General features: G+C 36.8%; 2 protein-coding genes across 4 annotated transcripts in view; one reads left to right on the forward strand and one right to left on the reverse strand.

Moving 5' to 3' along the window:
* The window catches only part of LOC117983483 (cell adhesion molecule Dscam2-like), a 111,381-nt gene that overhangs the window by 76,724 nt on the left and 18,796 nt on the right, over nucleotides 1-15,861 (reverse strand). For all 3 annotated transcript variants that reach the window (XM_069499589.1, XM_069499588.1, XM_069499591.1), the window contains exon 2: nucleotides 10,747-10,805. In XM_069499589.1, coding sequence (XP_069355690.1) covers nucleotides 10,747-10,792 — 46 coding nt within the window. In that variant the 5' untranslated portion in view covers nucleotides 10,793-10,805. The remainder of the gene's footprint in view (nucleotides 1-10,746; nucleotides 10,806-15,861) is intronic.
* LOC117983961 (serine protease inhibitor 77Ba-like) overlaps nucleotides 8,016-15,861 on the forward strand; it is a 144,147-nt gene continuing 136,301 nt past the window's right edge. The window contains exon 1 of the mRNA XM_069499682.1: nucleotides 8,016-8,025. The gene's annotated coding sequence lies outside the window, so the exon portion shown is untranslated. The remainder of the gene's footprint in view (nucleotides 8,026-15,861) is intronic.

A 15,861-nucleotide genomic window follows, 5' to 3' on the forward strand; every position in this document is an offset into this window, starting at 1 on the left:
AGCATATAAATAAATAATTTTACTTCTTAGTTCTTGCACCAACCCGTGCTCTGCGATTTAAATCCTTTCACCAAAGGTTGCCTGTAAGAGATTGCTTTAGCAATAAGGCCGCCCTTGCCCCCTTTGTATACTTTTTTCTTTACCTTGTATTGTTTACCTGTATAATATGTGAGTGTGTGTGCAATAAAGATTTCTAAAAAAACATGATTAGCACAATTAAAAACATGGTTATAAGACCTCCTATTTAGAGGTCCAGTAGTTCTCGGGCTCACATCTGTAACTTTTTGGAGTTATATTATGTGTCCCTAATTAAGACCCTACTTGCTTTAAAACCTGCATGCCTAAATGTTCTCCACAATGTTCTGAAAGAAGTGTGATGTCCGCAAAAGCTCCTATTGGTTTTTTGTTTTCTAAATAGATTGAATCTGAAATCGAATCCTTAAATAAACCTCACATAGGTGAGTATAGGTAGGCACTTTCCATAAAGTCGTTAAAGAAAGAGAAAAAGTGTTTAATTAATCGGTCAGTCTCGAAGCTGATGTCAGCCGTAGGTACTCCAATTTACGCAGCAGCGTTAAAAATATAAAACCGAGATACCGTAATTAAGAAATCAATTATTCGAGACCCAAGAGATCTCGAGCGTAAAAACGAAAACGATATCCCAATATTATCTTATACTTGGGCAAAATGGAATATTAATTGGTTATAAAGTGAAAGAAAATAATTAAAATATCTCCGACGGTATAATTTAAGTTATTCCGAATAAAACAATACTGCCCTCAGTGGAGTGTAAATTAATTTATTCATAATTGATTGCTGCCATATTATTTTTAGCTAGACCAATCAAAACGACCTTTTGATCTACTAGATTCTAACAACTATAATGGATATTATTTGCGATATTGAAATTGAAGCTGTGATAGCCTAGTGGTTAGGACGTCCGCCTTTTAATCGGAGGTCGGGGGTTCGATCCCGGACACGCACCACTAACTTTTCGGAGTTATGTGCGTTTTAAGTAAATAAATATTGTGAGGAAACCTGCATGCCGGAGAGTTCGCCATAATGTTCTCAAAGGTGTGTGAAGTCTACCAATCCGCACGTGGGCAGCGTGGTAGACTATGGCCAAACCCTTCTCACTTTGAGAGGAGACCCGTGCTCTGTAGTGAGCCGGCGATGGGTTGATCATGATGATGATGATGATTTGAGATATTATTTTTATGGATATTTTTTTTACACCAAGTATAATAGAATAAATAAAGTTGTTTTTATGCAAATAACCTTTAAAAAACTTCTTAAATGGTCCATTCATTTAAGTGGACTATTTAAAAATACCGGTAAGGCATTCTGAATTAGGGGGCTAGTCCGGATTCCGGAATGCCTTACCTAATGAAAAGGAGCAACAAGCCGAAGTAAATAAAATAAACCTGATGTTGAGTGATAGTAAGAAAACGATAGATATTTTAAGATGAAGATAAGAAACAAGAAAGTGTAACAGGAATCAGGTTATTTGTTGGCTCTACATAGATAGAGCAAGTAAAGTTGCGTGTATATTTTGTACGCTGCTGTTACCCTGTACCCATTTTGTTGAGGATTCCCACAATAGGACGATAACGAAGCCGGCTCGCTTAACTAACGCTATTCATCGCGGCAAAGGTAGGTAGGTACTCTATCAACGAATAATAATAATAATAATAATTTATATACAAAATAATACGTAGGTACCTATATCATAATCATATTATTATTAGAGAAGAAAATAATGAGTTTTTAAATATTTTGTGAAATATAGGTGGGTATTATTAGGCACTATAATATTGCACTTGTCTGCAAATCCGTACTTGGCTAGCGTGGTGGACTATGGTCAAAACTTCTACGACTTCTCATTCTGATAGGAGACCCATCCTTAGAAGTGAGTCGGCGATGGGTTGATGATGATGAAGATGACCAGAATCGTTGAGCTTTATGAGCAAAAATTACATTTCAAACTACCACATAATACCCATGGCTCTACCTACATATGAACGTACTAGACACATGAATACCAGAATATGTTCTGCATAGCATACTGAAAACCACATACCTACGTGTAATGCAGCGACATTGGATGTCCCACAATGCGGCGGTAACGAAGCCGACCTGGCGTGGCTAACTAACTCTATTCAACGGAAAAGATTTTATATCATCGTGATAGCAGCGTGGCGTACACTCCTGGAAACCCGTAGACTGAATTTTGTGACGACAAATTTGATGACGTCCTTTTATGTATAACTTGTGTACAGGACATAATGAAGTGTGCTTTTTATTTCGAAACAGAAAAGCCAGCGTAGACATTTAAAATAGACTAAAGTGTACTAAATAGTTTTAAAGAAAATAGGAAAACATTCTGTATCTACACACATCAATAGTGTCTAGGGATGAAGTACATTTTCAAATATAAAAAATATCCAATTAAAAGTACATTTTACTTTACACGAGTTCGTTGAACTTTGCAATTTGCAAGGCAATTGAAAACAAATTAAGTAGATGTCGCATCGGCAAGTATTGGAAACTATTTACCCGATAGGAAGTGGTGATCGAAGTTTCATGTTCGTTAGGGTCTTTTGATACAGTTCAACCTGATTTTCCATACAAACTAGATCGTAAATTGGCAGACAGCACATGCAGGTATTAACAGCTACGTGTTTTACACCCTAAAAAAATTCCGGAAGGGGTTGGGGGTTAAAAATTGTTTTGCCAAAATCGACCCTGGTTTACTGGTAAAAATACAGCATAAATAGCCTAAGGCAGCCATCTTAGCCCCATATTTTACCTAATTCAATTGGAATTCAAAATCCATACACACATGACAACAATATAACATGAACATATTTAGATGTCACCTTGTAAACTATTTAAGTATTGAAAACTGTTGGCCGGAAGGCATGTAGTCGTCGAAGTTGTGAAGCAGCATAATAAGATACTAGTAGGTAGCTATTAGTTTGAATTCAGAAATTGCTAGAAGTTGTGGATGAAACTATCTATCCAGCTTAACTTAATATTCAATTCTGAGTATTTTTGAGACATAATATTTATCGCATTTTTTAGAGTTCCGTACCCGAAGTATGCTAACGGGACCCCATTACTAAGCCTCCGCTGTTCATCCGTCTGTTTATCTGTCTGTCAGCGGACTGTATCTCATTAACTGGTTGTAGTCTCATGGCTGTATCTTGGGATTCGGGAAATACTGACTGTGTTCCATGCCATTTTTACACAAATTTGGCCTCTAATCACGCAGCAACAGATTCACGTGATTTATCACATGGATATTGTTGAGTTTTCACATAGATTAGTTGGAGGAGAAATCTGATGCTGGCAGGGCGTTTTAAATCCTAGCGGTTCGAATTAGAAATGAGGAAGCAAATCGCTTCGTACGTGTTCGTGGAATTTCGACTAGGTACGTAGGTGCAGACCTTGGCGATGCTTTGCGGTACGATAGTAGAACGGTGAAGGAGGAACCAGATCGAAAAGTTCTTCGGCACACTCTCCGAAATATATCCCGTAGGCAACAGGATAATGATGCACAGGCAACTTTGCGCCGATGTTCCAAACCAGCGCTTTGTCACCAATGAGTCTTCTAGCTCGACGGTCCACCGAATCCAATGCATCAAGGCTCAAGCTGATACTTGACAGAGCCATCCCATAAATGGCTGCAGTACTCCATGCATGATCGAACTTCAAGCAAACGACTTGACAACTTGATTAGCGCCGTAGTGAGGTCGTGCATACTTTGATGAACTTTGGCACTAGGAGGTGTTATAATAATGTTACCTTAGTAGTCTTCTTATAGACGATCAAAATAACTATACGGTTGATGATGGGGATGATGATTTTAATAGATTTTTAAACTTGTGCAAAAGACTCCTGAGGCGGAGCGTAGGAGTCGCGATCTATAAGTACTTACCTACTGTAAGTTTCCGATGCGACACACGTCCCATGTCTAAGCAAGTTTCCTGCGGCCATGTTTAGCATCCTATTGAATTGCTCTCCCGTTACTAAGCTTCACTAATGAACTTCTCAACTGGTAACTTCGGCGGCAAATAGTGCAAATATCTCTAAACTAGGTTATTACCTGTTAGGTACTCGCCTCTATTGGGATAAGTACCTTCCTACTATTTCTTCATTAGACAGCAGGCGTTAATAAAGGTGCTAATTATTTAACAGTTCAACACAAATAAACTAAACTAATATTTCTTTCTGACCGAATTTCAGCTCTTTGTTAGCTAAAGCTCACCACACCGCAACGGTCTAGTTAGGTTTAACGGCTGGTTCACGAATGTCTCAGAAAAAAATTCTTATACGAACAGTTTAGTTGTTTACATGATGGTATCCTTAGTCTCAATTTAAGCTCATAGTTCTTATCAGGCACCTGCTAACAAATACTTTGTAATTCAAACCTTCTAGGATTTCCGTGATTAGTAAGAACTTTTTTATAAATCGAATATTTCATTAATTATGCATACTAATATTATAAATGCGAAAGTGTGTATGTCTGTCTGTCGGCTAGCTTTTCACGACTCAATAGTTTAAGAGATTTTGATGAAATTTGGTACAAAGTTAGCTTACATCAGGGGACGGACACAGGCTACCTTATCTCGGAAAAGAAAAGAGTTTCCACGGGATTCTTAAAGGCCAATCCATTTAACCGATTTATATGAAATTTGGTACGGAGGTAGCATGCATCCCGGAAATTTATATAGGCAATTATTTAAAATCAAACATTTTATCCGGAAAAACAAAGAGTTCCCACAGGATTTAAAAAATCGGTATCCACGCGGACGAAGTCGCGGGCATCATCTAGTTAGGTACCTTATAAGATCGCCCGATTACCAATTTTCACACTTTCAAATGACAAGAATCTAATGCAAAGCGATCAAAGCACTTCCAACTTCTGAAGTGTAATGAAGTTTGCTAACTCAGCGTCAATAGGTATAAAACGGGGAGGAAAATTACGAGACTCAAACACGGTCAAGCGCGAGTTGAAATTTGACATAATAATATGTAGGCTTCGATCCAACGGCCAATGTGGACTTGTTTTCTATGAGATGATATTAATCCCTGGACACTCAACACTATTTACTGCTTATTTTAAGTTCCTTCTTTGCATTTGGGTTTGTAATAGTCCCGCAAATTGCTAATGTGCGTGGCCGCCATTTTAGTGACGTCAGCACTAGACTGAAGTTTCGAGCTGATGGTATATTTTTATTTCGGCTGACGTCAAAATGACATCATTTCGATGTTACTGAGACATAGTGCCAGCGCAATAGCAATTTGCGGGACTATTACCTACAATGATAAACCAGACAAAAACAATCAATACAGCCCTCATGCGTTTAAAACTAAGCAGGTACTTTTAATCTCTAAAAAACAGTCCTGATTCCGAAGTAGTTTTAATAAGAATTTTGACTGTAGTTTATTACTAATTATTATCTTCGGTGGGTAGAGGATTCTGAACTAGTAGTAGATTCAAAAGCACTAAACTTGTAAAAAAAAAAATCGAATAAAAATCTTATTTCATAACATTTATGTAGGTATTTATTATACAAATGATATTTTATTAATTTAGAATAATTATTACAATGTTATATTGTTTACATATCTAAAGATAACAGATATAATTTATAACTACTAAATGCTCAATATTTACAAGAGTCCAATATTAATAAACCTTAGTAACTATCTAACCACGTCGTCGTCAAAAAGTCCGGCCTTGGTTGCCTGGTTGCCCCTGGGCCAAAGACGCCCATCAAGCTGGCACCATTGTTACGCTGAATGGCGATTGACAATCTTTGGACCAGGTAGGCACCACATATTCCAAATTATACAAATTATAATAATATGGAATGTATCTACCTACATATTTAGTAAGCGAGTTCATAATGAAAACAGGTACGTTCGCCAAACAACTAATAACCGTACTTACAAATTACAAAACTTTATTACAATAATAAGCCAAGCAGAAGCCATAAATTAATCGAAATAAGTTTAGTTATTAATTACTTTCAAGCACGCACGACTTGAGATACCTATTGGATCAGTTGGAAACTATTTCCCTCTTGCATTTTGAACTAGGTATATTATGCAGGTAGTTTAGAAGTTAAAGAACCACATTAATGTAGGGTTTAAACAATCGTGAGTGATTTCCATTATACATATAGAAGAAATCAGCTTTACTCACGTATTTAGTCGACGTTAGCTCGACTAAAGTTTGTTACGAGTATAGTATAGTACGAGTTTCGAACCTATCCGGGGTCCTTTTTCATAGGGTGGGTCCCTATGAAAAAGGACTCGCATACGTGTGACTAAATACGTGTGTAAATCCGGTTTCTCTTAAATCTACATTAATTAGATGTTAATTTTCTAAGATGAATACCACCTTAAGTTAATACGCATAGTGATAATTTTATTATGTTCGCGACTTCGTCCGCGTGGACTACATACATCTCAAACCCCCATTTAACTTGGAATTTGGGGTGGAATTTGGAAAAATCCTTTCTTAGTGGTTGTCTACTCTTTACAAAGAACACACCCTCTACATTTCATGTCCCTAGGACCAACGGCTTAGGCTATGTGTTGATATTATATTATAAGTCAGCCCCGTGAGTCAGCCAGTCAGTCGGGATTTTGAATTTTATACATATAGTTACTAGCTGATTGCCCGTGGATTTACGTTCTCAAAAATCCCGTGGAATCTCTTTGATTGATTTTTCGAGATAAAAAGTAGCCTATGTCACTCCCTAGGTCTTTAGCTATATCCATTCAAAAAATCACGTCTATTCGATGCTCCGTTGCGACGTGATTGAAGGACAAATCAACAAACACACTATACAATATAGGTAGTTATACAGATAGGTATGTCATATGATAGAGTAGATAATGTAATGAATGACGGCACGTTTAAAAATTACAACATATACCGTTGTGAAATTGTCTATTTTCCTTTTAGCGTAGGTAGTCGGGTAAAAATACATGTAGAGTTAAGGGGTGTGCACATTGTTGGCAAGTACACCGTAGAACCCCATATTCAGGCCCATTGTTAACCAGATCCACTCATTTATACCAGCGCAAGCTTTTTTTTCATATATAGTTGTGGTGCTTGAATAGTTTTTATTAATGCTTGGTGTACGTATGTTTTACAAAAATAATACCTAAGTTATAGTACGTGGTAAGTAGGTAGGTTAAGTAGTAACTTAGTAAGCGGTGATAGCCTAATGGTTACATCCTCGGTCTTCTATTTGAGATATCCTTTGTTAGACCCCGGGCGTGCACCTTTTAACTTTTCTCAGTTATTCGTTTAAGCAAAAAAATATCGCTTGCTTTGCGTGACTAAAATTGTTAACGCCCCATGGTAACAGAAAGACAATATACTTACTTCTTTCTGTGGATAGAGTAGATACAGTAGCTGGCAGGAAATATTGTATATCGACCTTTAGAAAGAGATAGCGGTTTCGTAGAGCATTGTCTCTGTCGTTGAGACCGACAAAACGTCACAGGTATGAAAACGCTCTACGAAGCCGAATGCTCTTTCTAAGGTCGATGTACAATATTTTCTGCCGGCTACTGTATAGTAGAATTTTAACTATTGTGTAAAATTAGATTTAACAAATTTATTAAATAGGCTAATCTATTTAATAACGTATGATAGTGTCATGATATACGTATATTGTACGAAAGCCCTTTAAAAATAAATAAATTTATTTCAAAAATCGTACCAGAACGATAAAACTGCTGGTAGGTATAGGGTCCGGGTGTAGATTAAGATGGCTCTATTTTGCACAGTAAGATAAAAATAGTAAAGAAAATTAAATATTATTTAAACGCACATTTAAAACGACATGATTATGTTCCCTCATTTACACAAAACACTCATTTGAATGCAGTAATGAGCTTGCGCCGCACCCACAAGAACAATACAATACGACTGAAACTCGCAGCTTTTTTTTAGTTTTTTTTTTACCTTTTGTTTGATTATCAAAAAAACGTGAACACGTACGAACAGTGAATGAGATAATTAAATGGTGAATATTCTCAAGGTCTTCGTTTTTTCATAGCATAGCATTTACATCATATTTCATCAACATTTACGATGTGTCGCATGTAAAATCTAGGCTTAAACTGGTGATTACCTAAAATTACTACGAAAAGGACCTCGACTCTCTCTAGTTTCTACTTAATCAAGCCTTGAAGCATAGGTAGCTACGATGCAGGGTAGGTCGGGGTTGGTGCTGATCGGCTGAGGCCTTGTGCGGTGTGCCATCTTGACTTAGGGCCTTTTGGACGGATATTATAATGTATTCGTATCCTCGCACAATGCGCAAGTGTTATCAGTATCACGTCCAAAACTTATCCAACCTTACAAAACATAATATATGAATAGTCGTTCCACTATGTACTCCACACTTGGAGCCTGAAAGTAGCCTGTAAGTCAATGATTTTTAAGATAAAGACAAAACTAGATTGCCATGTGTTGGAAAAGGACGGAGCACCTGTCTATAATATTGAGTTTATAATAAATAGAAATAAATCATTTTCCTCGACTGAAATTCATAAGGCGGTTATTTTCCCAAGAGCATTCTTACCGGCTGCGTTAAAGAGGTCGTCAAACACATTTTCTTTTATTCACTCTACACATTCATTTAAATACAGTAATTAGCATGCGATAGTACTCCCAAGAACAATGCTAGGGAAGCTCGGAGCATTTTTTGCATCTTTTCTATTGACATTCCATACAATATGAGCATGTATGAGAAATGGGTGGAATAATTTCATTGAACGTATCCTTTTCTATTTTAATAAGCCTCGTTTTGTTTAATTAGGTTGCAAGTATAGTGCGTACATTTTGAGATCTCACTCGCCGTTTATGCTCTATGTGTCAACTGTCATGTCAAAAGTACGATTTTAGTCCTTAATTTAAAGGTGAACCAGTATAGTTGACACATAGAAATCTTAAAATATACGCACTATCACCTATTACTACCCATATCATAAATGCGACAGTGTGTTTGTTTGTTGGTTTGTCTTTCAATTACGCTGCAATGGAGCAACAGATTGACCTGATTTTTTATATGGATGAAGACATGGAGAGTGAGATGAGAGTGAGGCTACTTTTTATCCCGGAAAACCAAAATGTTCCCTCGTGATTTTTGAAAATCTTAATCCACGCGGACAAAGTCGCGGGCATCAGCTAGTACATAATAAAACTGAAGAAAACTCATTAGACGTTCAGAAAAACGATAGTTTTTCGACTGTAAGATGTTGTCTGAACTCTGATTGTCTTTGAGATCGAGATCCCTTATTAAAATACGAGCATGTGTGAGAAATGAGTAGAATAAAAAAAATTGAACGTATTTTTTTTATATTTTTTTTTTGCCTTGTTCTGTTGCAAGTATGCTAAAGAAAACTCATTAGACCTAAAGCAGATAACGGTCATCTTCTTCCTCATTGTTTAAGCAGTGACTTTTTGTTGCACACAGGCACATATTCTTTTCCTATGTTCTTTTCTATGAAATCTAAGGCGTAAATAGTTTATTTGAGATTTTAACATTTACAGAGAAATGTCACATTATCATTTATTTTGTCTGCCAGCAATGTCGCTATCTTTATCGATTATGAGATAAAATAAGAGAAGAGATACCTAGATAAAGAAATGTCGCCGACACAAAATCCTCAACGATTCAACGCCCAGCCCAAATCATTGGACCTAGAAAGCTGAAATTTTGCACAGAAATTTCCGTATAATGTAGACAACGATAGGGATAATTTCAACCGATGAACTGACGCGCGGCCACAGCGCGGGTGTAGCGCTGCAGTCACGCATTTTTGTTTATAAATGGATTTACAAAGCAGCACGGCCGCAGCGCTGCAGCCGTGATCGCTAGTTAAATTATATTTTCCCTCAGCATATTTATTCTTAATCAGCGTTCCATACAAAAACCACCAATACCTCCAAACCCCTGGATAGGGAACACATTCGTTTAATAATAATACAGTAATGAGCTTCCGTTGTGCCCTGAAGAACAATGCGGTGGGGCTTCGCAGCTTTTTTGTAACTTTTCTTGCGTTTCGTCGACAATCCAAACGATACGAGCGTGTATGAGTAATGGGTGGAAATTTTCTTTGAAATTTTATTTCGTTCCTTTTTTTTAGTCTTATTTCTTCTCGTATTTACATAAGATTAGCTAGATGTTATTCATCTTTTGTAAAATAGAATATAACCTATTGTATTAATAAAGAAAACTTACAGCTAGTTACAAAAACCTAATACCCTATCTCCGGAATGAAGTTAGTATAGCGCTCTGCGCGGGATCGAACCCCCAACCTCCGATAAGAAGGCGGACGTCTTAACCACTAGGCTTTGACAGCTTAGACAGGATATGATATAGTGAGTATAACATTATAATGACAAAAGAAAATTACAGCTAATACAAAATTAGAAAGAAAGAAAGAAAGAAAGAAAAAACTCACTAAGTATTCACAGTTGATGCAAATTACATGATGTGATGTTTGAGAGCTAAAATGAGATATTCGCACAAGTTACATTAGTTTCATTAAAATTTTCTCAACGTCCAGACAAATTTTCTCGTCATCTCTTTGACCATAACAAAATATTCCCGGAAATTTTAATATTCTATTCCCAAGGGTACGTCTACGTTGCGTCAAACCATACTTTTTGTCGTGTCTCTTGGATTTTTTTCCACCGAGAAAACTTACCCGTGTGGCAGACAGATGATAACACGAATATCCAAACGAAGTTCATTTTTGACGAGTTCCTGAAACAAGATTTTCATGATTATTTTCAAAATTTTCCTTTTTCATTTCATATTTTACGTAGCATAATATATCGTATGTGTGTAGATGCGTACATATCTAATTACTAGCTTATGCTCGCGACTTCGTCCGCGTGGACTACACAAACTTTAAACCCGTATTTCACCCCCTTAAGGGTTGAATTTTCCAAAACCCTTTCTTAGCGGATGCTTACGTCATAATAGCTATCTGCATGCCAAATTTCATCCCGATCCGTCCAGTAGTTTGAGCTGTGCGTTGATAGATCAGTCAGTCAGTCAGACAACATAATATTATATAAAAGGAAAAGGTGACTTTTATATCTGTTAAAACTCCTTTTATATCTGTTAATACAGGGTGTAACCAGAACGCTAGCAAAAACGAACACAGGTGATAATACTAATGATTACTGATATGATACCACCAAAAAACCTGTTCCCAAAAGGGAAGGAATGAAAATGTATGTATTAAGGTTAAAATCTACTTTTCATCATTAATTTACTGTTAGTTTTTGGGATATAAACTAGCCTATTCATGTTAACGTGAAGTGTTAGCTAAAGAAATTTTTAAATACGTATTGAAAATTGTGGAACCGGCAGGATTCGAACCTGCGTCTCCATGGGTATCGCACCCGGAGCACCTTTGATTACTAGGTCACGGTTCACGGTGCCAAGTGCCGGAGAAATTTTTCATTACGTAAAAATACGTTCAGTGGTTTCAGCATGAAGGTTGCACAGACAGACAACGTGTACAAAAGAAAGTGTATTAAATAAGGCTCCTTTACTTAAATACTAGCTGATGCCCGCGACTTCGTCCGCGTGTATTTACGTTTTTCAAAATCCCGCGGGAATTCTTTGTTTTTCCGGGATAAAAAGTAGTCTATGTGTTAATCCAGGGTATAATTTATCTTCACTCCAAATTTTAGCCAAATCTGTCCAGTAGTTTTTGCGTGAAGGAGTAACAAACATACACACACACACACATACAAACTTTCGCCTTAATAATATTAGTCGGGATTGTACGAAGTCGGGTTGAATAAGCTAGTAATAAATCAATGACTTAATATTATATTTGCATTTTACAAAAATAATATAGTCCATATTAATATTAAATGAAGATAATTAATTTCATTACACGGTAATTAATTTATTAATGAATAATTTTATCTGAAAACACGAGTCGGAATATTTGAAAATATGACTACATAACAATGCCTTCAACATTTAATATTCATTCTCTATTGTATTAATGCATAAAATAATTTACAGTGAGTTTAATTTGTATGGAGTTTGGTTTAGCATGCTCGCGATATTAAAAAGGTTTGTGCTGACCCAAGCTATACGGTACCAAACATTATGGCTTTTACAGTGCTGTACAGTTAATAGTCTATAAATGAATCCTACCAATATAATAATTATGAAAGTCTTTGTTATTTGGTCGTTGTCCTTCAATCACGCCGCAACGTAGCAACATTCGATGTAATTTTTTCCAGGAGTATAGTTAAAAACCTGAAGAGTTACATACATGGATTACTTTTTACGCTAGAAAATTAATTCCCACGGGATTTTAAAATACGCGTACGAAGTTTGCGGGTATCATCTAGTGAATAAATAAAGCCACAATCATAGATTTCAAGCCCAATTTAATTTATTTATATAATGTTATCAAGAAATATAGCTTTTGCAGCAAAATATCTCACACGAGTGCTCGTCTGCGAACGCTCTTGAATTTTTAATCTCCGATGAAAGTTGGACACGTACTTTGCTTCTTTATTTATAATGCTTACATTCAGTTTTTTGGAAACTTTTGTAAACAAGCTTATCCTGCAAAATTAATTTTTTATCAGCTAACATTCAAAACTTTGAGGCAAGGCCCCCACAAATTGAAGTACTAATTCTACAAAATGTCTTAAAAACCTATCTTACTAATATTATCATAAATGCGAAAGTGTGTTTGTTTGTTAGTTTATACTTCAACTAGCTTATGCTTGCGACTTTATCCGCGTGGACTACGCAAATTCCAAACCCCTATTTAACCCCCTTAGGGATTGTATTTTCAAAAATCCTTTCTTAGCGGACGTCTACGTCATGATAGCTATCTGCATGCCAAATTTCAGCTTCGATTCGTTCAGTAGTTTGAGCTCTGCGTTGATAGATCGGTCAGTCAATCGGTCAGCTTTTCCTTTTGTACCTATAGGTATATAAATTACGCTGCAATGGAGCAATAGGTCTACGTGATTTTTTGCATGGATAAGCTACTTTCTATCCCGGAAACAAAAGAGTTCTCTCGGAATTTTAATAAAACCTAATTCTTGCGGACAAAATCACAAAAATACATTTTCTTCTTTATCATCATCATCATAAACCGATAGACGTACACTGCTGGATATAAGTGTCTTGTAGGAACTTCCACACGCCACCATTCTACTTCAAAATACTTAATAGTACCTTTCAGGTACCCTGGTTCTACAACAGAACAGTGAAAACCGTTGGGATTTTTAGGTATGTCGTTGACATCCAGTCTAACTCACGAAACTTTTTTTAACGTTTCTGATACGAATGGCTTATGTGTGGAACGCCATTCCAGCGTACATTTTTCTGAGAGTGAATAAGAATATGAAAAGAGTGAATATGATATCTTCTAGGCAACTTCGCTACAAACTAGACTTCATTATTACACTTGTGCCTTGATTAAGTACGACACAAGCCTATCAGTATTCTTTTTTTTTTTTTTTTTTTTTATTTGTTAGTTTGTTGGTTTATTGTTTGTTGGTTTGTCCTTCAATCACGTCGCAACGGAGAGCAACGGATTGATGTGATTTTTTGTATGGATTTAGTCAAAGGCCTTCAGAGTGACATAGGCTACTTTTATCCCGGAAAACCAAAGAGTTCCCATGGGATTGTTAAAAACTAAAATCCACGCGGACGAAGTCGCAGGCGTCAGCTAGTCTTTTAATAATAAAATAACAAATATGACTTAGATAAAGCGTATCTAGGGAATATGGTATTATATTTAACACGTGTAGGCTCCAACCCTCCCCCTAGGCATCTAAAAAAAGAAAACCGGTCAAGTGCGAGTATGCTCGCGCAACGAGGGTTCCATACTACAGTCGTATTTTTTCGACATTTTGCACGATAATTCAAAAACTATGATGCATAAAAACAAATAAAAATCTGTTTTAGAATGCACAGGTAAGGACCTTTCATATGATACCCCACTTGATATAGTTATCTTACTTCGAAAATTGAAAATACTAATTTTTAGTTCACGACCACAATTTAATTTTTTTTGCGTGATGTAACCACAAACACGGTTTTCAGATTTTTCCCCTAATGTCTGCTATAAGACCTACCTACCTGCCAAATTTCATGATTCTAGGTCAACGGGAAGTTCCCTGTAGGTTTCTTGCCAGACCGACAGACAGACAGACAACAAAGTGATCCTACAAGGGTTCCGTTTTTCCTTTTGAGGTACGGAACCCTAAAAATCGTACCTATGTTGTGAAGCTACCACGGACCTCATTCATAGAAGTCAGGTCGGCTAAGCAGAAAATTCATATGCCCGCTGTCTGCGGTAGTTAAACTCGGCTGATGTAATATGCCTACTCCTTATTCGTTTTGTATTAGGTATATCCTTATTACTTACTTATAATATTAGTAACTATTTATTACTTGCTAATAATATTACTTAGGTATAAATTCTTTTTAGAATGTACAGGTGAAGCCCTTTCATATGATACCATTTACTGAAAAAAAAAAATATACCTACACCTAAAATATTTCGAACGGGGTTCTTTATATGTATATGACTAGTTTATGCTCGTGACTTCGTCCGCGTGAACATCACAAATTTCAAACCCCTATTTCACCCCCTTAGGGGTTGAATTTTAAAAAATCCTTTCTTAGCGGATGCCTACGTCATAACAGCTATCTGCATGCCTAATTTCAGCCCGATCCGTCCAGTAGTTTGAGCTGTGCGTTGATAGATCAGTCAGTCAGTTAGTCACCTTTGCCTTTTATATATTTAAAGAGATTCAGAAAAATGTACCGGAACTCTACAAACTGTCCAACAAACTGAAAATTATTTTATTCATGTACAAGGCACAGGAGCACAAAATAAGAAGGAGGATGATGATACAGTATTACTGTTATAGCCATCTACACTAGTCCGTTATACTGAAAACGCAATTTCCGCCTGAGTCATAATTAATACCTACACCGAGGGAAATTGTATACCCAGTGGACTAATTGGCTTGTACGTAGAAAGACAAATAATTAGGTGTCTATATCCAATACATTCAAGCTACTGACGGCAAAGTATGAATAATCATCAAAGGATTATATAGTTTCAAATTGAATTTGTTGTGGGCTCTTCTCAGACCTGGGCGCGTTTGGAACCCTCGTAGCTTTAGTTTTAAGTATGTATTAATAATTATCACCACTATATCATCTTACAAATTAAAATTTTGACCATCAGTAAGCGTAAATTTCGGTCTAGTACATATTTTGTTGTCTCTCAGGGATAAAATCCCAACGAGGAAATTCATAGAATAATAAAAGCGACCGACTCAGTTCAATGGATTAACAAGCGAAGTTCATGTCTGTCGCAGAACCGATGGCCGATGGGGCAGATGTGTGCTGGAGTGGAGACCACGTATACTGGTAAGCGCGTGAAGGATTACCTCTAGGTGCCTCCATTCCACTGGACTAAGGACTACATATCGTGGTGGAAAGCGAGTGGATGAAGAAGGTGGAGGACTGTGTTTCGTGGCGTGCTCTTGAAAAAGCCTATGACTAGTAGTGGACGCAAATGGGGCAGATGGATTGGATTAGATTAGACATACTCTGAGTTTGTAATAAACCTTGCCACAAATACTTTAGACGCAGTTTAAACTGACGTTCTGTCCACACCACAGAGAATTCAAACTCAAGAGTACGCATCAGTGTTTTGCATGAAAACAAAATCGTAAAATATTGGCGGGGGACAGGGGAGAATGCTTAGTTGAGATTGGTGGACTCCTAAGTGACGTTATCAAGACAA

This window comes from Maniola hyperantus, chromosome 7 (genome assembly GCF_902806685.2).
Source record: "Maniola hyperantus chromosome 7, iAphHyp1.2, whole genome shotgun sequence".
Classification (NCBI taxonomy): Eukaryota; Metazoa; Arthropoda; class Insecta; order Lepidoptera; family Nymphalidae; genus Maniola; species Maniola hyperantus.